At 38.1% G+C, this 21,579-nt stretch overlaps 1 protein-coding gene across 4 annotated transcripts in view; it reads right to left on the reverse strand.

Annotated features, from left to right (window-relative positions):
- The window catches only part of LOC110917479 (probable leucine-rich repeat receptor-like serine/threonine-protein kinase At3g14840), a 29,205-nt gene that overhangs the window by 7,096 nt on the left and 530 nt on the right, over positions 1 to 21,579 (reverse strand). The window contains exons 3-22 of one of the 4 annotated variants that reach the window (XM_035985336.1): positions 21,385 to 21,556; positions 20,864 to 20,935; positions 20,686 to 20,754; positions 20,521 to 20,592; positions 20,161 to 20,232; positions 19,965 to 20,036; positions 19,811 to 19,879; positions 13,115 to 13,186; positions 12,954 to 13,028; positions 8,270 to 8,341; positions 8,108 to 8,173; positions 7,871 to 7,939; positions 7,739 to 7,798; positions 7,626 to 7,661; positions 7,504 to 7,544; positions 7,003 to 7,385; positions 6,075 to 6,273; positions 5,752 to 5,907; positions 5,545 to 5,663; positions 5,335 to 5,427 (exon numbers count right to left, since the gene is read on the reverse strand). In XM_035985336.1, coding sequence (XP_035841229.1) covers positions 5,335 to 5,427; positions 5,545 to 5,663; positions 5,752 to 5,907; positions 6,075 to 6,273; positions 7,003 to 7,385; positions 7,504 to 7,544; positions 7,626 to 7,661; positions 7,739 to 7,798; positions 7,871 to 7,939; positions 8,108 to 8,173; positions 8,270 to 8,341; positions 12,954 to 13,028; positions 13,115 to 13,186; positions 19,811 to 19,879; positions 19,965 to 20,036; positions 20,161 to 20,232; positions 20,521 to 20,592; positions 20,686 to 20,754; positions 20,864 to 20,935; positions 21,385 to 21,556 — 2,039 coding nt within the window. Of the gene's footprint in view, positions 1 to 5,334; positions 5,428 to 5,544; positions 5,664 to 5,751; positions 5,908 to 6,074; positions 6,274 to 7,002; positions 7,386 to 7,503; positions 7,545 to 7,625; positions 7,662 to 7,738; positions 7,799 to 7,870; positions 7,940 to 8,107; positions 8,174 to 8,269; positions 8,342 to 12,953; positions 13,029 to 13,114; positions 13,187 to 19,810; positions 19,880 to 19,964; positions 20,037 to 20,160; positions 20,593 to 20,685; positions 20,755 to 20,863; positions 20,936 to 21,384; positions 21,557 to 21,579 lie in introns of all 4 variants that reach the window. The other 3 variants (XM_035985337.1, XM_035985339.1, XM_035985338.1) reach the window with 3 other exon arrangements.

Consider the following 21,579-nt stretch of genomic DNA (forward strand, 5'->3'; position numbering starts at 1 on the left):
TGCCTCTCGAACGTCTTCATATGGACCTTTTTGGACCTATGAAGCACAAGACAACGTTTGGTGATGCTTATTGTTTAGTAGTTACTGATGACTACTCTAGATTTTCTTGGGTATCTTTTATGGCACACAAGAGTGAAACTCCTGGCATCCTCAAGGATCTTCTTACAATGTTGGAGAATCTCTATACGTTGAAAGTGAAAAGGATCCGAAGCGACAATGGAACTGAATTCAAGAATCAAGTTATGGATGAGTTTTGTACTTCTAAAGGCATTCTTCATGAGTACAGTTCTCGTTATACTCCACAACAAAATGGTGTCGCTGAGAGGAAGAATCGGACGATCATAGAAACTGCAAGAACAATGTTAGTAGAGTCGGAACTCCCTATTCAATTCTGGGGGGAGGCTGTATCGGCTGCGTGCTACACGTTGAACAGAGTTCTTACAGTTAAGAGACATGGCAAAACTTGTTTCGAACTCCTTCAGAGAAGGAAACCGGATCTTTCTTACCTTGAACCGTTTGGTGCTCCTTGTACTATGATTGAGCCGGATGGAAAGTTTGGTGCAAAAGCTATCGAGGGTTTCTTCCTTGGATATGCCACTCCAAATTTTCGTGTTTGGAATCTAGCTACTAAAAAGATTGAGCTTTGGAGCGAAGTTAGGGTTCAAAGGTACACGAGTCCTATTAGGGCTCCGGGTGATCCGTGGATGTTCGATTATGATGGGCTATTTGACTCCTTTAATCTGCCAACCTTTGACGAAGAATTAGCAGCGGCTCGGATGCTGTTGGAAAGTGACAACGCTGCTGTCTCGCCTTTGGTTAGACCTATTGTTGTTGACCCTCAAGCTTCTACGTCTGTCAACAATATGGTTCAAAATGAGGTTTATGAAGATGCTGCTGATTATAATGACTCTTCAGAAGATGATGAATATCATGATGCAGCCGAAGGATCTTCAGCTCCAGCTGCTCCTGTTCAAGGTGCCTCTGGTGATACACCTCATACGCAGAATATAGATACTGCTGAAGGAAATGCATCCACTTCTACCCACATTCCAGGTGTAGAGTTGGTTGTTGATCTTAATCTGAATAATTTGGGTATCAATGCTCGTGTGCCAGATAATCCTGAAATGAGGATTCACGATACTCATCCCCAGCAGAATATCATAGGAGATGTCCATCGCGGTGTGCAGACGCGTAATCAGCTGAGAAACAATCGGAATGCTGGTTTGTATTCAGCTATAAGAGAATCTGGTCAACAGAATGACTGGTCCTTCGCGTGTTACGTGTCACAAGAAGAACCAAAGTCGTGGAAAGAAGCTTTGAAAGACAGTGCCTGGGTTGAAGCCATGCAAGAAGAATTACAGCAATTTCACAAGCTTTGTGTTTGGAAGCTTGTTGAAAAGCCTGAGAACTACAAGAAGATTGGCACTCGATGGGTCTTCAAATGCAAGAAAGACGACCGTGGAGTAGTTATTAGAAACAAAGCTCGTTTAGTCGTTCAAGGTTTTCGTCAGATAGAAGGAATCGACTACAACGAAGTCTATGCACCAGTTGCACGTCTGGAAGCTATTCGGATCTTTCTGGCTTATGCCTCATTCAAAGGATTCAAGGTTTACCAGATGGACGTCAAAAGTGCATTTCTACATGGTGTGGTTGAAGAAGAGGTATATGTCGAACAGCCTCCAGGTTTTGAAGATCCTGTCCATCCCGATCGGGTTTGGTTGCTCAACAAAGCTCTCTATGGTCTTCATCAAGCACCACGAGCTTGGTATGCAACCTTATCTACATATCTGCTGGAGAACGGTTTTCGAAGAGGTCTTATCGATTGTACTCTCTTCATCAAAGAACAAGATGGAGATCTTCTTCTGGTACAGGTATATGTTGATGATATTATTTTTGGTTCTACTAATGATGTTTTGTGTAGGAATTTCGAGCGCATCATGCAGGATAAGTTCGAGATGAGTGCTATGGGGGAAATGAATTTCTTTTTGGGCCTACAAGTGCAACAAACGGAGTCTGGGATATTCATCCATCAGACTAAATATGTTGGAGACATCTTGAGCCGGTTCCAGATGTCCGATGCAACGCCCATTGGTACCCCATTGCCAACTAATCACGGAATAACTCCTGACGTGAAGGGTGAACCTGTTAGCCCTTCATACTATCGTGCGATGATCGGATCCCTTATGTACCTCACAGCATCAAGGCCAGATATAATGTACCCAACGTGCCTACTTGCCAGATATCAAGTTAATCCGAAGGCCTCACATCTTGCAGCTGTCAAAAGGATTTTTCGTTATTTGAAGGCTTACCCCGACACCGGTCTGTGGTATCCTAGGGATAATAACTTTGACTTGGTCGCATTCAGTGATTCTGATTTTGGAGGATGTAAAATCGACGGCAAATCCACAACGGCTGGATGTCAGTTTTTAGGAAATCGCCTAGTCACATGGCAGTGCAAGAAGCAGACGTGTGTCGCTACATCAACATGCGAAGCTGAATACATTGCTGCCTCAAGTTGTTGTTCACAAGTTCTTTGGATCCAACAACAATTGCGGGACTACGGTTTTGAATTCCTAACTACTCCTATATACGTCGATAATTCTGCTGCTTTAGATATCACTAGAAATCCTGTGCAGCATTCAAAGACCAAACACATCGAAATCAAATATCACTTCATACGTGATTGCTTTGAGAAAAGGCTAATCGATGTTGTTAAGGTCCACACCGATGACCAACGTGCCGACTTATTTACCAAAGCTTTTGACAAATCTAGATTTGACTTCTTATTATTGGTAAACGGCATTAAGGTCAAGCAAGAGTAAAACCAACATCGGAAAATCATTTTTGTAAATACCTTTGTGTGTTTTTAAATTTATCTTAGTTTGTTGATTTTAGGGGGAGTAAATCCAAAAATCGGAAAATACAAAAACATCGAAAAATTTCAAAAACACAAAAACAATAGAAAAACAAAAATGAGTTTCCTGGCGAGCAAAAGAGAAAATGATAGTACATCAGTGGTCTATCCAAACCTCTTTAAACCTTAAATGCAAAACGATAAGCAGCTCTATATAAGATATATCGGTAGGCTCACAATCATTTTAAAGTGTGCAGGGTGATATAAATCTTAAATCGACTGAAGACCAGGTGGGAACCATTCATTGGCATATGGTCTTAGTACCGAAATTTCGTTTGATAGATTGCCGAGGTTCTGAGATATTCGGTCTTTATGCTGCTTATCATCTGGGTATCATGGTTGCTTCTATAAATAGACTAAGTCTAAGACCTTCCATGATACCATACATACGTGTACATATTACATACTGCATTCGACCTCAATAAGTGATAAACAATCACATGTCCAAAACAAATAAGTGATAAAATATCACATTTATCCGGGTGTCAAGTTCGTCTCTCTGCTGTACGGAAGTACTGACCTGTTCACGGACTTGCACCTGTGCCCTCATGCATACGAAAATCAAGTTCCTCATCAATAAGTGATTATATCACAAAGGACTTGTTTTCAAATCAAAATAAGTGAGTATCTCACAATTTATACGGTCAAACAGATGATAATCGGTATACTCACCGGTAAGATGAACTCTCGTGCATACCTTGATACGGGAATGTGTCGTGATGTGGATGAACACCGGTCGGTAAGTATAAATCATACATTAACGTATCCTCTAAACATGATTACATCTGATAAGTTGAGCTTAAGTGGACAACAATACCGATAATTGTTATAGGATGCTTATCTTAATATTATCTAACTGAACAACAAGAGTGTTTCGGCATGACCGTACACTGATATGATTCTCTTACCCTCGAAACTCGCAAAAAGAATGTTTGTATATATTTATTTATTTACTGCTTAACTTTTATTGTTCTTCTTTTAAACAGTTTCGTCGTTTGGTGCATATCAGCACGACATTAGCGGTGATGTCGTTTGATAACACTCAAAGGATATTAAATTGTTGTCTTTTACTTTCAAAAATACCAAAAAGATTTTAGGTGTGTTTTAATATAAACTTTATAAAAGCCAAAAAGATTTTATTTCTACTTTATTTTCGATCGTACGATGTTGGAGCTCGAGTCTTCGTTACCTGAAACCTGACTGAAAACCGAACTGACTAAATCTTCATAAACGGTCGAAATTTGCATGGTTTTGAAAGTTAAAGACTTAAATTGACAAATTTATTAAACTTTCAAACTGTCGGACGGTGTTTGATTGTGACATGGTCATTCGTGTGTCATTTGCTTATACTATGTTCCAAGCAGTTGTTCTCATTACGCGTTTAGATTTCTTGCATGTGCAGATTCTAAAGGCTAGGAGAACATGGTCGATGACAAGCTTTGGAATGAAGACACGACGAGAAGGCGCTCAACTGATGAAGATGATCGAGTAGCCGCTGACCATCCTCAACACCACAAGGATCTCACTTCATAAAGATAAAGTCCATTCACGAGCATAACTCAAGGGGGAGCTTATGTTAAGGGGGAGTTTGTCAACACACTTCCTACATGATACGGGTAGTTTGTTGATACACTCTCTGCTTTCAAGACGTGAAGACTTTGAAGATCCTCCGACATTGAAGACTTGAAAGGACATCAGAGTTTTGGTAACTCGAAGACCAAAGACCGTCGAAGTTCAAGACGAGTCTGCATCTATAGAAGATAAAGACAAAGCTACAGCCAAGGGGGAGTTTGTTGGTGCACTTGTGTCTGTACTTTGTCTGTATTCGGTCTGTATGTAAACGATGTCCAAAGTCAGTCTGTAAGTTGACCAAGTCAACTATCCTCCTAGTTTGACTTGGACAACATGATGTTGTCTGGATCGAAGGATAGCCTCGAAGGATACAACTGATCCTTCGAGGTGCTCGAAAGATATGGTTCGACCATGGTTCAACCATAGACATCGAAGGATGATCCTTCGATGTCCACGCTGATCGTTCGAGCTCCCTGTCATCGATAGATGATCCTTCGGACCATCTATCGAGTCCTTCGACCAGACCTGTTATGTATGGGTATAAATACCCATGCAGTGTGTTAGTGTGAGATAGATGCACACATAGAGAGTTAGAGAAACTCTGCTGAAAAACACACACACACATAGTTTAGAGAGTTTGCAAACAGATTGTAAACCTTGTGCTTGTAACTGTAAACCTTCATACGTATTAATACAGTGGTGTTAATCGGTGAACTTTGTGTGTTCTTGTGTTTGTTCTTGCTTCATCCCGGTTTGCCTACTAGCTTGGATTCCGCACTCGCTAGTGGGTTAGTATAACAAGGTTTAGGTTGTTCTCGATCCTCCGAGAAAAGGGACCTACAAGTTATCATCCCTATTTCATTAACAAATTCACGATTTCCTTGCTTTGATTTTGAAGAGAGTTGCTTCACAGCAATTAGCGTTCCATCTAGTAGTGCACCCTGCAATTAACAACTTATGTATCAACTACACTTAATTTGTTTGGTATTCACCTTTCATATATTTTCTTCTACATTAGAATAAGTTATAGACAAGAAAAATCTATTTATTTACAATACCTTGTAGACGGATCCAAAACCACCCTCACCAAGTTTATTCGATTCAGCAAAGTTATCCGTGGCTGCTTTGATTTGTTTATAAGTAAATACACCAGTTTTCACGTCCGATCCCCTTAGACCTTCAAGAAAGAAATACGTTGCTAAGGAAATTGTCTACTTTCATTTGAAATAAAATTATATATACAGTGTCAGAAAGTAATTAATCACCTCTTTCCCTTGATATTTGATTCCCAATATAACCCTTCTTCCATGCAATACCAACAACTGTGAGTATGAGTAGCAATACCGCAACCACAACTCCAATGACTAGGAATGTTCTTTTTTTACCATGGCTAATCTGCTTGAGCTCTAGAGGCTTAAACTCTATTGAAATTAATATATTAGAAAGCTTATTAATTGAACAGATTTATCAACAGATTAGTACCATAGAAATGAGGAATGTATACACATATACGCACACATTACACACCGACGTATTTTGTGAAGATAAAAGAAACTGAAACATTTGGACAACAAGCATATGTAAGTACCAGACTCCATAGAAATGGCAGATATCAGAGAGCCATACAACCCTCTCTCTGGCACTGCGGTTGTACCTTTCCCCGTATACTGGAACCGAATTTCTAATGTTCCATTGGTTACACGGACGTTGTTAAATGTTTTTATTACTGCCTTATCCACCCCTCCTGCTTCATTCTTAATATCAAAATTTTTAATGGTATTTACACCCTGCAACATGGTAAAGTAAAAGCCAATCAACAAAAGTCTGCCAATAAAAATCTCACTATTTAAAGCTTTTAAAAAAAAGTGTGATAGGGAAATTCGATGTATATATAAGAGTTTCACTACCGATTGGACCGCTTTGAACGTCACAATTATTGTGCCCAATTTTTTCAAAAAGCCATCGCTAATACTAGATTGTGTAGGTGTGTTTGGAATACGAACACAAGCCTACTTGTTTACTTAAAGAAGATACCAAAGGGATTGTATCAAGCGTATCCATGTGTGTAGCCAAAGTGTTCCTCCCTAAGTGGTTGAGATTTCTAGTCCCATAGTGGAGTAGATTTAGTAGTATGTTTAGAAGGTATGTGAGTTACCGTTCTAATAAAGGCCAATGAAAGTGTACATCCACCAAAGGGCAAATTGAATGAAAGTGTACATCCACCAAAGGGCAAATTGCATAAAAAGAAAAAAACAACTTTGGTCAAATTTCTAGTTTTAAGTAATCAATGTTTTGCTCTAGAGAAAACCATAAAAGTTTCATAAATTTTGATTTTCAGGTACTTTTTTAATGGAATGATACACTACATCGATATTTTTTAATGTTTACCATAAATTAAAAATTAGAAGCTTTGTTTGGTTACCTAAAATAAAAATTTGACAAAATTTGGTGACCCTTCATAAAATTATCCACTCTAAAAAAAGTGAAAGCTTAATAATATGGATTCTTTATAAAACCTGGACATAAACATCAAAGACACGTCTTCCAAGTCCCTTGAAAGATCGACTCTCTCTGAAAATTATCTCTGCAAAATGCAGAGTCACCGTATAATTTCCATTTGCTAAGCAACGGCCATAGTAAGTGAGAGACAATGGTGAGCGACGGGCCACTGTGTAAAGTTGTGAGTCTTTCATACTGAGTATAGATACGTTGGTTGCAACATAATCATTTATGGTTGCATTGGGATTCCTATTCCAATAACTTCCTGTGTTACTAGTTCCCCAATGATCATTTGAAGGAAGAAATCTTGCAGCTCCAGTTAGATCTTGATCTGCTTCATAAACCTTATCTCCTATGGTAACTTTCGGACCGCCACAATTAATATGAACTGAATAGTAAGCTAAACCAACAAAATACAAACAAAAAGGGATCAGGTTTCCTTTTATTATTTTCTTTTTGCTTTTGCATTCATATAAGAAGGGAATGCAACATCACAGGAAAGCATGCATGTTGCTCACTCTTTAAGCAAGGATGGCTTTTCAGGCACTTGCCAAGGTCTCTGCATTAAATCAACCATGTAAAACAAGGTGCCTATTTTGTTAAATAGTAATTTTATTCATTAAAAAGAGTATAAGCTTACGAGTCATTTGTGCTAGTGTAGCTTCTGAATAAGTTCCTAGTAATGAAGAGGTAGTAGGTTTTCATTTCAAGTGGTACGTGAAAAGAAAAGAACATTTGAAGGCTTAAACTTACAATCGTTCATAACAACTTTGAGGTACATCACTGAAGTTGTTGTAAGAAAGATCTACTTCACTGCATTACCAATGCAATAATCTAATATAAAATATATCCAAACAAAAATAAAAGAAAGCTAAATAAATATACCGTTCATTATCAAATTCATCTGTGAGCCAGCTAGGAACACTGCCGTTAAAGAAGTTACCAGTCAGATACCTAAGCATTTCACCATATACGCTTGTTATAATTTATAATTTATAATCGTCTTCTTTTTTTTCTTTCTTTTTTTTTTTGTAATTTGTAAAGAACAATGGGATGAAATATATTTTAGAGTGGAAGAATTCTGATATATGTGAAACTCAAGTACAAGCATAGATTTCTTACATTTTTTCCAGATCTATATCACTTAGATCTGGTATATCTCCACCCAAATCGTTGAAACTGAGATCTCTGTGAAAGTATAAACAAAAACTATTACTTACCGGTCTTCGCTATAATCTAAAGTAGGTTTCAATCAAGAATGGAAGAGGATGAAGTATATATTACAGATACTGCAAGTTGGACATTTGTGATAGATAACCAGGAATAGACCCCCTTAGATTACATCCTCTCAACATCCTGTAAAATCCACCAATATTCTTGAAAATAAAACAAGCAGTATTGAATTATTTTTTTTAATAGGAAAATTGGTCTTTAATAAACTAACATTTGCCCAATTGGTAAATAATAATCCAACCTACAGAATTGGTATATAATAATCCTACCTATCAATATGTTGGTACTCAATGAACCTCCGTTAGTTTTTTTTAACTGAAGTTAGTTTTTAAGTTTTATTTATTACACAAACAGTCCCTGTAGTTGTAATTTACTAGTTTTAACTATGAGTTAATAGCCAAAATGGTCCCTGAGGTTAATAGCCACAACACCGCCACCACCACCACCACCATCGCCACAGCACCTCCACCACCGTAACCATCGCCACAGCACCACCACCACCACTACCACCACCATCATCGCCACAGCACCTCCACCACCGTAACCATCGCCACAGCACCACCACCACCACCGCACCGCCACCACCACCACCACCGTCGCTAGAGCTGTTGGATCTGTGATGTTTTTGGTCAGTCATCGTCTGTTGCTGCATCTGAATTCAAACCCTGTTGATGCAGATTTTGTGTCCGATGCTTGTCGAATAGATTAGTTATTATTTTACGCTGAATTTGTAATAGTTAGTGAAACGGTCTTTCGAACGTGTATAGACCCGCTCGTTTGAAGTGGTCAAACGAGAGGGTTATTCGTTTGACCGTGTGTGTGGTTGCTAAACAAATTATGGTTGTTTGATGTTGGTGTCGAAGGATAAGGCATCGAAGGATTGTGTATCCTTCGATGAGCTCGAAAGATATCCATCGAAGGTTGACGATGGACCTCGAAGGATATGTCATCCTTCGAGGTATATGTGTATCTTTCGAAAGCTGGATAGTCGACAGATGATCTATCGACCAGTCAGTTTGATCCTTCGACCATACAACCTGTGTTTGGTATAAATACCAACACTTTGTCATTTGCAACACAAGAGTGAGAGCACAAGTGTGTGCAAGAGAGTTAGAGGAGGTTTGGTACCTCACCGGGAGAAATCACCACTTGATTTCTCCCTGGATGTATACTTCTTTGGTATTAGTTCGGTTATCATGTAATCGGGCCGACTTGTAATGTTTACTACCGGATTAATACAAAGTTTGTTTGTTTATCATCTCTATCTTCTTCCATCTATGAACATAATCATGAAAATCACGGTTTTGGATCCCGAAACCCGGACCTACAATTGGTATCAGAGCCATGGTGCCCGATTTAGTAAATCTAACAGTTTACTAAGTCACATGTGCTCTAGATCTGTGATTTTTGTGGGTTTTTGTTCAAGATGTAAAAATGGTGAAAATGAGAAAAACTCAGATCTGGACCCGAATATTCAGATCTGTGCTAAAACCGGTGTTGGGTTTTATGTTTTTCTCCTAAAAATTCAAGTTTTCTTTATCAAAAATAGTGTACAAGTGTGTTCATCGAATCTGCAGATCTAACAGTTGCTGTGTTCTTGATGTGTTCTTGATGTTCGTGACACATCTTCAAATTTCGAAAGATGAACAAGCTGATAGAAAGACCCCAATCATTTTCGAAAGATCAACCTCTTCACAACTGTGTTTCGAAGGGTCATATCCAAATCCCTTGAAAGATCAGACTACAGCTTCGAAAGGTCAACTCTATATTTCGAAAGATACACATTTCGAACGGTCAACTCTATATTTCCACAACAACTTCGAAAGGTCATTCTTGTTTCTTCTCGAAGGGTCACCTTGATAAACTTCGAAAGATCAGATATTTTCTTTGATAGATCATCTTTCTCAAACATTTTCGAAAGATACAGTTTTTCGAAGGATCAGAACTTTCTGTGGATCATCAAACGAAATCGAACGATCAGAATCGAAAGATCATTCTTTGTTTTGTTTGTTTCGAAAGATCATCATGTTGTTATCAAAGAGAGAGAAAGAACCTGGAAGAAGATAATGTTGGCGGCTGGTGATGTTTTGAAAATAGGGTTGTTGACTTTTAGGTTAATAAAATACAATAAAAGGTTGATGTCGGCTGGCTATCGTGAAGCATGTGGTTTTGGCAGCTCATGTACATGGTGGGCCTCAACAATTTAACCATTTTTTTTTGGGCCATGACATTTATTATTTAATTTGGGCTGATTCAAGTATGGATATGGTCACATAAGATGGGTTATGATGTCTTATATGGACCATGTGAGGGAACAGATCTGATCTATTTATTTTCGAAGGGAAGTAAATACTATTGATTTTGAATTCAACTTTGAATTATTGATTTAAAATTCAAAGGTTGAATTTAAAATCAATGTTTTGGCATTGGGATTATGGATCAAATTTTTAGATGAGACATGGAGTGGGGTCGGGTGTTCGTGAAGTTTAGTTGAACCGCGCTTCCAAACTTCAACGCCAAATTCGTACGGGTTCGGGAGTGCGCGAAATGATGAAGATGATGAAAACTTGATTGTTGAAAAATTGTGGGGTAGTCACGGTTACCGATGCAAATGGCAAAGGTGGTGACGCGACTATAATGGGCCAAAAACAACACGGTATGTTCACTTCCGCACGTCAAAATTTATGATTGTTACCGGTTATTCGGAAATGTTCGAAAGCATTTTGTTTATTGTCATATTCTCGCATTTGAAGACGAACGTATGAACCTAGAACGTCAATACCGGTCCTAACGAGTCCACAAATTTTTTTGGGGGGATACAAGTCAGATCCTACGGGGTACTAGGGGACGCTCTTATTCAACTAGAATATGCAAAGAAGAAAGTCGTTTTCGTGAATTTTTGGAACCGAGAACATTCAATGAAGATTGATGACAGTTCCGCTCAGTGGAGGGAATTGGTGAACATTTGACGACAGTTTCTTTGAAGTGGAAAGAATCTGTTAAGGTTTAGAGATCATACCAAAGAAATGGGGGGATAAAAATTTTCATTTGTTGAATTTCTTCGGTAAAATTCTAAACGCAATCACAGGTGGTAGAGTTTGTGATTTTCTGGTGATACAGACGGTTCTGCGTGGAATGTTTTGCACAGATTAAAGTGCATTACTTGGTCGATTCCACAAAGACGGTTTACAGAAGACAGTTCACCAGAAATCTCTATCAATGTAGTATGCTTGAAGATCAAGACTTGATGCAGTTTTTAAAGAATGGAACCCTTATCAAATGCCGGTTGGAGTATTGGAAGATCAGCGGAAGATCGGTCAATTGAGCCTTTTGAGGAAATTGCACAACACTCAACACGGATACGCGTACTTTGAGGGGGAAATATTATACAAGGAGCATCAAGATACTACTTACCTGGATCATCGGTCAAGGGGGAATTTGCTAACACAGAGAAGATGAATACTTGACTGAAGATCGATTGCAGTTGCATGTTCAGCATTCGACAGCAACGGACAAGGGGGAATTTGTTGATGCAGATTTTGTGTCCGATGCTTGTCGAATAGATTAGTTATTATTTTACGCTGAATTTGTAATAGTTAGTGAAACGGTCTTTCGAACGTGTATAGACCCGCTCGTTTGAAGTGGTCAAACGAGAGGGTTATTCGTTTGACCGTGTGTGTGGTTGCTAAACAAATTATGGTTGTTTGATGTTGGTGTCGAAGGATAAGGCATCGAAGGATTGTGTATCCTTCGATGAGCTCGAAAGATATCCATCGAAGGTTGACGATGGACCTCGAAGGATATGTCATCCTTCGAGGTATATGTGTATCTTTCGAAAGCTGGATAGTCGACAGATGATCTATCGACCAGTCAGTTTGATCCTTCGACCATACAACCTGTGTTTGGTATAAATACCAACACTTTGTCATTTGCAACACAAGAGTGAGAGCACAAGTGTGTGCAAGAGAGTTAGAGGAGGTTTGGTACCTCACCGGGAGAAATCACCACTTGATTTCTCCCTGGATGTATACTTCTTTGGTATTAGTTCGGTTATCATGTAATCGGGCCGACTTGTAATGTTTACTACCGGATTAATACAAAGTTTGTTTGTTTATCATCTCTATCTTCTTCCATCTATGAACATAATCATGAAAATCACGGTTTTGGATCCCGAAACCCGGACCTACAAACCCCTTAGGCGTCGATGATCAAAGACAGAGATGGTGGTGGTGGTGGTGGCGGTGCGGTGGTGGTGGTGGTGGTGGCGGTGCGGTGGTGGTGGTGGCGGTGCTGTGGCGATGGTGGTGGTGGTGGTGGTGGTGGCGATGGTGGTGGTGGTGGCGGTGCGGTGGTGGTGGTGGTGGTGGCGGTGGTGGTGGTGGTGATGGTGGTGGTGGCGGTGCTGTGGCGGTGGTGGTGGCGTTGGTGGTGGTGGTGGTGGTGGTGGTGGTGGCGGTGGCGGTGCTGTGGCTATTAACCTCAGGGACCATTTTGGCTATTAACTCATAGTTAAAACTAGTAAATTACAACTACAGGGACTGTTTGTGTAATAAATAAAACTTAAAAACTAACTTCAGTTAAAAAAAAATTAACGGAGGTTCATTGAGTACCAACATATTGATAGGTAGGATTATTATATACTAATTCTGTAGGTTGGATTATTATTTACCAACTGGGCAAAAGTTGGTTTATTAAATACCAATTTTCTTTTTTAATATAACCTACAATTACTTACAACTTTCTCATACTAGTCATGCTACTGAGATTTGGAAACAGCTGAGATCCTTCTCCATTTAAATCAGAGATTGCTCTGAACACGGCTTACATGAATACATTTAGAGTAATACTCGGTGCATGAATAGGAAGAAATTAATGAAAATGGTTTATGTAACTTACAGTCGAGTCAACTTTGTTAAAAGGGAAATGCTTTCTGGTATTGGTCCTTCCAGCCCACTACCTTGCATCTCCCTAATAAGATTAGAAGATAAATTTAATGCATATGTAAAACACATAAAACTTATAATAAAAAGAACATGCTTACCTACCTTTTCTAAAAAAATTGTCTGTAATCATCTCTGTTTTTAATGAAAATCTAGTTTTGATTAAAAAAAAAGAAAATCGTAATAATACAAATAAAATAGAAACACTCTCATTTAATACTTTTGGTAACTAAGGGGCCAGTGCACACTCTCCTAGCAAAACATAGAAAAAATCTCCTATCGGACTTTACATATCCATTTAAATACAATGTAGTTTCTTATTCTGTTCCTGCACAAGTCAATATAGAAGCTAGGTAAACTCAAAATGTACCTATGCCAGCACTAGACCACCACACTACTGCCCTCTATCCCTTCGTTCTTCATATCCATATTCCCCTTCTTTTCAACATTCCACATCTCATTTTTAGTTTGATTTGTTGGGTACCATATAAATTTCAGTTCCAAATAACCTTTTGCGGTCGATTTGCCCGAATTACTATCACCAAAATGTTTGTGGACCATCCTGATTTGTGACCTTCATCTTTGTGACCAGTCAATATTTTGCAACAACTAATTTTGCAACCGCAATTTAGGTCTCAGATTTCATTGCAATAGCCAAGTTTTCTAGTAGTGAATAGTGAGTGTTGAAGATTGGAAATGCCAATTTTAATAACCACCGCATCATTGTCAGCTCCTCCTCAGCAAGTTGAGGATTGGAAACGTCAATTTTCTTACTCTCGAATACTGAGGATCAAGCATGGTTGTGGCACACAAGGTTAGGCCATATACATTATGATGCAATCATATGAACCGGAATATAATGGCTTAAGGGATTCCTAGGATAAGTTCAGGTTTTTAAACCTCAGGACTTAATTAGTACACTGTGATCTTTGTGGTCCTATATCCCCACTTACACATTCTGGGAAGAATACATAATCCTACTTGTAGAAGAGTGTACTGTTTTCTAACTACCAAAGATCAAGCATTTGGAGCTTTCATTGAGTTTAGGAGGACTTTAGAATCTGGAAGGCAAACCTGATGTAGACTACGAAATGGGATACGAAATCGGACCTGTTGATTCACACAGAATACCAGGAACAATTCTTCCAAAATTCGTTGATTCTTGTGGAATACCGAAAATTGGGGGTTTCACACTCAAGACACTCGCAAGTGAATTGGGAGAAAAAACTGACTTTTCATAAAACTCAAAACTGATTATCTTCCTCCCATTACATTCATATAAATAACAACGTAAATTCAAAACGGGCCTCAAAACACACTTGGGCCAAAAGCTAGAACCAAATAAAAGTCCACGAAAAGCACTAAAAAACATAAAAATGTAAATAACTCATAGAAATAAGCATTTTTGGGCCTGAACGTTGACCCAAACCACCCAGGGTCATTTGTAGAAAGATGGGCTTCGTTCTCACGATCGTTTCGCCTGGTCGCACGCCCAAAACGGACACCTGTAGCGCAAGTTAGAGCGATTTTAGTGAAGCCCCTTTTGTCACGCGATCTTGGGCCTCCAAATACAAGATGGCCCGCTCCTCCACACTTGGGCCCGCATCAAAACCAAGGTAAAGATGCTAAGAACAGACATGGGAAAAAATCCACTTCCAATTTTTTTTCACTATACTACAAAGACAACGACATAGCAAGGCAACTTATAACACCATACTCACCATAACAAAATGGAGTAGTTGAAAGAAAAAAGATAATGATGTTGATCTAGTACTTGGAGCAAGTTGAAAGGAATGAACATGCCACATTTTCTAGGGAGAAGCAGTGAATCATGCCATAACATACTAAACATGGTTCAAATAAAAGCCTTGATAAGTAAGACTCGTTATGAAGCCAAATATGAAAAATCTAAGGATATTTAGGTGCATGACATACGCTAAGGTATCTAAATATGTTAGATCTTTTGATGTTTGGGGGCTTGATTTCATGGGACCTTTTCCAATTTTGATTGGAAACAAATATATCCTTGTCGCAGTTGATTACGTTTCCAAATAGGAAGAAGTTGAAGCTTTACCCAGAAATGATGCAAGGATTGTTGATAAGTTTCTAAAGAAATTGTTTTCATGTTTCGGTGTGCTGAATGCTTTGATAAGTGATCATGGAACCCACTTTTGCAATTACCTAATGGAGAAAGTCCTGTCGCGATATGGTGTTAACCACCAATTATCCACCACATACCACCCCCAAAGAAATGGTCAAGCTGAAGTGACTAACCGGGCGATAAAGCAAGTTATTGAAAAAACAGTGGGGCAAAATCGGAAAGAGTGGGTAGATAAGCTAGATGATGTCTTTGGGCATTTAGAATAGCTTACAAGACCCCCCATTAGTTCCGCACCCTTTCTCCTAGTATATGGAAAAACATGTCATATCCCAGTATAGTGTAGCTTAAGCATAGAGCCTACTGAGCCCTCAAAAATACCAACCTAGACTTAAATGAAGATGGGTCAGATTTCCCATCTAAACAAGAAACCAGGCCTATGATAACTCCAATATATAAGGAAAGATCCAAAAAATGCATTATGAGAATTTAAAAGTATTAAAAGACTTCCAAGAAGGAGATTTAGTCCTTCTATACAACCCTAGGCTTTGTCTCTTCCCAGGAAAACTTAAGTCTAGGTGGACAAGACCATATACAAGGTGAAAAAAATAAACCAATATGGTTTAGTCGACAAAAACCCTCTATTGGTGATGCTTTCAAAGTCAACGGGCACTGTCTAAAGAGACATGTGGGATTCCTAGATGAGAAAGGGGAAGACATCCTCTTTGAATAAAAAATTCAACCACAGGTCGTGTCTCCCAGACATTGCCCCGTGCCAGCCATCTTTGACCATTCTTCCCGCCCACCTTCCAGGCACGGGTCGTGTCTGGAAGGCATGGGTCGTGCCTCGCTTCGCTGAAAGGCTACTTTAAGACAAGATGCTTACATGCATGTTGTCTTCACCCATTCCAAACACACATTCTCTCTTCCCTGAATTTCATGGTGTTTTCTCACCTATACCAAACTAGGTAATCGTTCTTTGTCCCTATCCATCTAGCTTCTTCTTTGGGAAGAATACCCATTTCTTCTTCTTCAACAAAACATCTAGAGACTTCAAGTTTTAACCAACTTTCTGAGTTAATCCAAACAAAGTTGAAATATTTGGTTAAACTCTCACACTTAACATTTAAAGTGGCCCAAAACTTCCAAATCCACAACATAATGGAGTTCTAGTTGAATAAGAAGGGAAAACAACAGTTGTTGCAGGTGTGAGACACACCCGGGCCTCCCAGGCATGGGCCATGCCTTGACCTTGGCAGACAACAACGTTCTTTTTTATTTGTTTAACGTGCATTTTTCTTCTTTTCGAAGCATAGCTAACAATGGAAATTAGTTGAAGTGGCTCCAAATGTTGCAACCCCGCATGTCCACTCTTCTATTGAAAGGACTCTCTGTAGTCTTGTTATCAAGCTTAAGGAGGCCATGGAAGAGATGGCCGAGGTTAAGGAACTTCTCGTTATTCGGGTCAATGCTTAACAAAATGGGTAGGCTTATCGAGGAGGAGATGATTTCCTGGATGGACTCATTATCCAAGGGTTGGAACAACCCAATGATACAACTAGGTGGGATGTTCACTTGTCACTACTCTCAGTTGAGGACCTTGAGGACCTGCTTGTTCCACAACCTCCACAACCTCAAAAAGAAGCCGAAACCAAAGCCATGGTGGAAGCCAAAGTGGAGCCCGAGCCGACTCTTTGACCATTCTTCCCACCACCTACAAGATACAGGTCGTGTCTAGAAGGCAGGGGTCGTGCCTCGCTTACAGGATTTTGTAAGACAACATGCTTATATACATTTTTTATTCACCCATTCCAAATACACATTCTCTTTTCCCTTAATTTCAAGGTGTTTTTCACCTATACAAATCAAGTAATTACCTTCAAACTCATTCATTGTCCCTATCCATCTAGCTTCTTCTTTAGGAAAAACACCCGCTTCTTCATCAAAACACCTAAAGACTACAATGTTTTTAGTTTTATCCAATCAAAAGTTGAAATACTAGGTTAAACTCCTGTACTTAACGTTAAAAGTGGTACAAAACATCCAAATCCACAACAAATTTGAATCCTAGTTGAAGAAGAAGGGCAAAATAGTAGTTGTTGCAGGTGTGAGACACACCTCGGGTCTCCTAGGCATGACCATTCTTGTTTTTGAAACATGGCTAGCAATGGAAAAACAGTTGACGTGGCTACAAATGTTGCAAGCTTAAGGGACTCTTTGATCGAAGGCACTCTTTGTAGGCTTATTATCAAGCTTAAGGAGTTCATGGAAGAGGTGACCGAGGTTGAGGAACTTCTGACCCAGGTCATGGCTTAAGATCATGTTTATGCCTATGGAGGAGGAGATGATTTTCCCAGATGGATATAACCAAGTGATACACTTGGGTGGGATGTTGACTTGTCACCATTCTCGATTCTCAATTGAGGACCCGCTTGTTCCCCAACCTCCACCTCCTCAAGAAGATGAAGTCGAAAATGAAGTTGTGGTGGAAGCCGAAGTGGAGCCCGAGTTGACTCTTGTGGTGAACCTTGGGGAAGAAGTTGAGCCTAGAGACTCGTAACTACGCCTTCCATATGAGATGTTGGCGACTTAAAAAGGCGTGTAGGTGGTTGTGGTGGTGTATTTCTTGCTTATGGGACAAAAATTTTGGTTGTTTAGAGTTTTTCTTTAGATCTTATGTTTAAGATCTTTTTATAATATATCTTGTCTTTTTTTTTATTTCTCGTTTGCATGTGTTAATTTGGTTTAATGAATAATGGGGTTTTTGAAAGGACTTATAATGATAATTAAGGTGGCGAGATTGGAGGCAACTTATGGACACCCGTCTCTCTCTCGGGATTTCTTCTAATCCAAAAAGGGAGTATTTGTTCTTTTTCCTTCATACAATTTTTATTCTCATCATCCTACAATAAATATAGTATTAATTAATCACATTGGGGACAATGTGAATTTTAAGAATGGGGAGGGAAACATGGGTTAAAATAAAAACTTGAATCTTTTGCACATCTATAAACCGAGCCGTTCATAAAACTCTCTTGGAACCGCTTTGTTACACCGAGTGTTTGCAAATTTTGTTCAAATATATAACTTATTTTTGCAACAAAATAATAATATGTGTAGAGAAACTCACATTGCAAACGCATTTCAAATGCTAGATACCTAAAAACTTTTTAGATTTGTAAATATGAAAGGAAACTTTTAGATATAACAAATAGAAACAAATCAAAATTTCTATTAGGAAAAAGTACACGTTTTGTCCTTTATCTTGATACTCTTTTATAGGTGGTGTCATTTTCAACGAATTTTGACAGGTTTTGCCCTTGTAAAGTTACTATTAAAAGTTGTAGGTTGACTTTTTACCTTGTAAAGTTACTCTTAAAAGTCACGATAAGCCAACGACTATTACAAGACCAATATTTTTGCTACCTTTTAGTCACTATTACCAAGTAATCCACACATCACCCCAAGCCTAATTTGTAACCCAAATAAAAGACCTCTTGATGCTTGCTTGTTTCGATTAAGTAGTTGAGGTTCCATCATTTGTCAAACTTATGATATTTGTTTGGTTTGTCTTGAGTCAAAATAGAATCTTAAACACCCATTTTCTTATTATTTTGATTACAATCTTTGTTTTAATTTATTTTTAGGTTTTCTTTTATAAAAAGAAACACAAAACAACCTTCAATTTTGGATTGGCTAGACGTTGATAATAACTCTATACTAAAAGTTGTTGTATCTTTGGACAACCTTGGTATCTATCCATCACTATATTACGCGTACGATAGGTGCACTTGCCCAAATTGAAGTATAGAGTAATAGTATTTTATTGTGTTTTCTAAATATTAAAAATTGAAACAATGTATAAATTGCCTAAAATATATCACTTTTTATATACCCTCTACTGCATGTCGAGGAGCAAGCACACAGACACACACTATCACTTCATCAAGGAGTGTATAGAGAATGAACACATCAATGTGCAACAAATCAGTGGTGAACTACAAAGGGCAGATATTCTAGCAAAGACACCGCAAGGATCAAGTACATCACTATGATGGAATTACTCGGAGTTTAAGACCTAAAACAACACTAAGATGGTCGTGATTGAGGGGGTTATGAAGACACTAATCCTACTCATCTCAAAGTTTAAGGGTGTTAGTATAGATAGTTAAAACTATGTTTATCTTGTTTTTAATGTATGTACAAAGTCTAGGGGTGTATGAACTCAAATTGATGTGTTGATCTAATACTGATTATGAATCAACACCACCAACAAGTCGCAACCCTACATGCGACGTATCAAGAGGGAATTGACATTTATATATAGGTTTTAAAGTCCAATTTTGTAATCACAACAATTATCATTGAATCAAAGTTTTTACTATTTGTATTCTTGTTGTTATCATTGTTAATCAATATCAAATCTCGAATCTGGGCAATATTGTTTTTGTTTGTTTTTTGTGGTGGTGTATTAAGAGCATATGAAGAACACATGAATAACTTTATATTTTACTGGGAAAATCGGAGCTTTGCTATACATAAACTAAAACTTACAATTTCTCAAGTTGTGTTAAGCTTCCAAGGTTTGGGATTCGCCCACTGAAGTAGTTGCTATCCAGGCGGCTGCACAAAGGTGAAAAGTAGGGATAACAATTAAAGAAAAATGTGACCATTAACATGTTAGCTTGGATGGGTGTAGTCTGCATACAGTTCTGTCAAGTTGGTCAGACTAGTAAGTTCCATTGGCAATTCACCAGTAAGATTATTAGCAGTCAGGATCCTATGATTTGAGAATAAGCCATTATGATAAACATGTATCGATAGTTAGTTCATTACTATATATAAAAGCTATATAAAAGCAAGAAATATATAGTAGTTCCCTAAGAGAACAAAGAAGGCCTTACAGAAGCTTCAAATTTTTTAGTTTCCCAATCTCAACAGGAAGTTTTCCTGAGAACATGTTGTTCTCTAGAGTCCTGGTATTCATTTAATTATCCATTAAAAACCAACATAAAGTACGTAATATTATTAAGGGAAAATGGCAAAATAGGCAAGTTGACCACCAGAATTAACAAAACAAGCATTGACTTCTACATGGCTAAGTATTTGTAGTGGTTTTTATTTGTCCTTCTCGGATTGGTTGTTTTGGTTTGCTTAGTTTAACAAATGTAAAAAAATCAATGCCTATTTTGTTGATCTTTTGGGTCAACTTGTATATTTTTATGATTTCCTTTATTATTTAACATATGAAAGAGAGAGAGAACAGGTATTCAAGTGTAGTTAGGTTTCCTATAACTGCAGGAATCCTTCCTGACAAACGATTAGCCGAGGCAGATCTGAAATACAATTACTTTCACTCATTAACAATCAAAGATTCAAATAATTATATTCAAATTGGACATACAAAAAGAGAGGCTGAAGTAGCTTACACGAATACCAGCTTAGTTGATGCCCACTCATTAGGTATGGTGCCTGTTAGGTAATTATAAGATAAATCACTGCAAGAAGTAACCGATATGATCTTTGGTTATGGCATGAAGCAATGTATTAGGAACAAATATTTCCAACTCAAATTATGGTAGGTACAAATGCAAGACAAAGTCTTACATCCACTTAATATATGGTAATTTTGCCAGCGATGGTGGGAGAACACCAGCCAGATCCTGCCCCTTCAAAGATCTGTTCAAAGGCAAAAGTTAAATTTTTAGCTTAAACATTTACGAATATAACTTCCAATAGAAATATTATGTTACGAATTCTAGTGTAAGCATGTATGGATATAATTTCCGTTAAACGTATTATGTTACAAATTCTAATTTATGAATTTACCTATATAATTTTTAGATAATTTCAGAGAGCTAGAGTTTCAAAATCAAATGGCCATACCAATGTAACACTAGTTTCTATATATTGGGCGTAAAACCTCCAAATGCATTGCTAGCTAGTTTAATGGTTTATATGTACATAACAGAAGCACAAAATTCAAAATATATGAATCATTAATAATAGAAAATAAATGATCTGGGTTTACTCTTTTTGTGTGACAATAATTTATTGTATAGTAATAAACCTCACCTTATACATATAGTAAATGAAAAAATGAATGACCTAATTAATATAAAACATACATGTTAACAACGTGACAAGCATCATCAGGGGAGCAAGTACAGTTAACAACGTTGTTGAACATCTGAGAATTTAAAGTAGGTGTTCTCCAGTTGGCATTTCCATCACATGGGTTAAGGCTAAAATTCCAATCCTCTTTTCCTAGTTGCTTAGCTATTTCGTGAAGAGCATCCACTGCAAGATAACAACAAAAACTT

Source organism: Helianthus annuus, chromosome 16 (genome assembly GCF_002127325.2).
Source record: "Helianthus annuus cultivar XRQ/B chromosome 16, HanXRQr2.0-SUNRISE, whole genome shotgun sequence".
Classification (NCBI taxonomy): domain Eukaryota; kingdom Viridiplantae; phylum Streptophyta; class Magnoliopsida; order Asterales; family Asteraceae; genus Helianthus; species Helianthus annuus.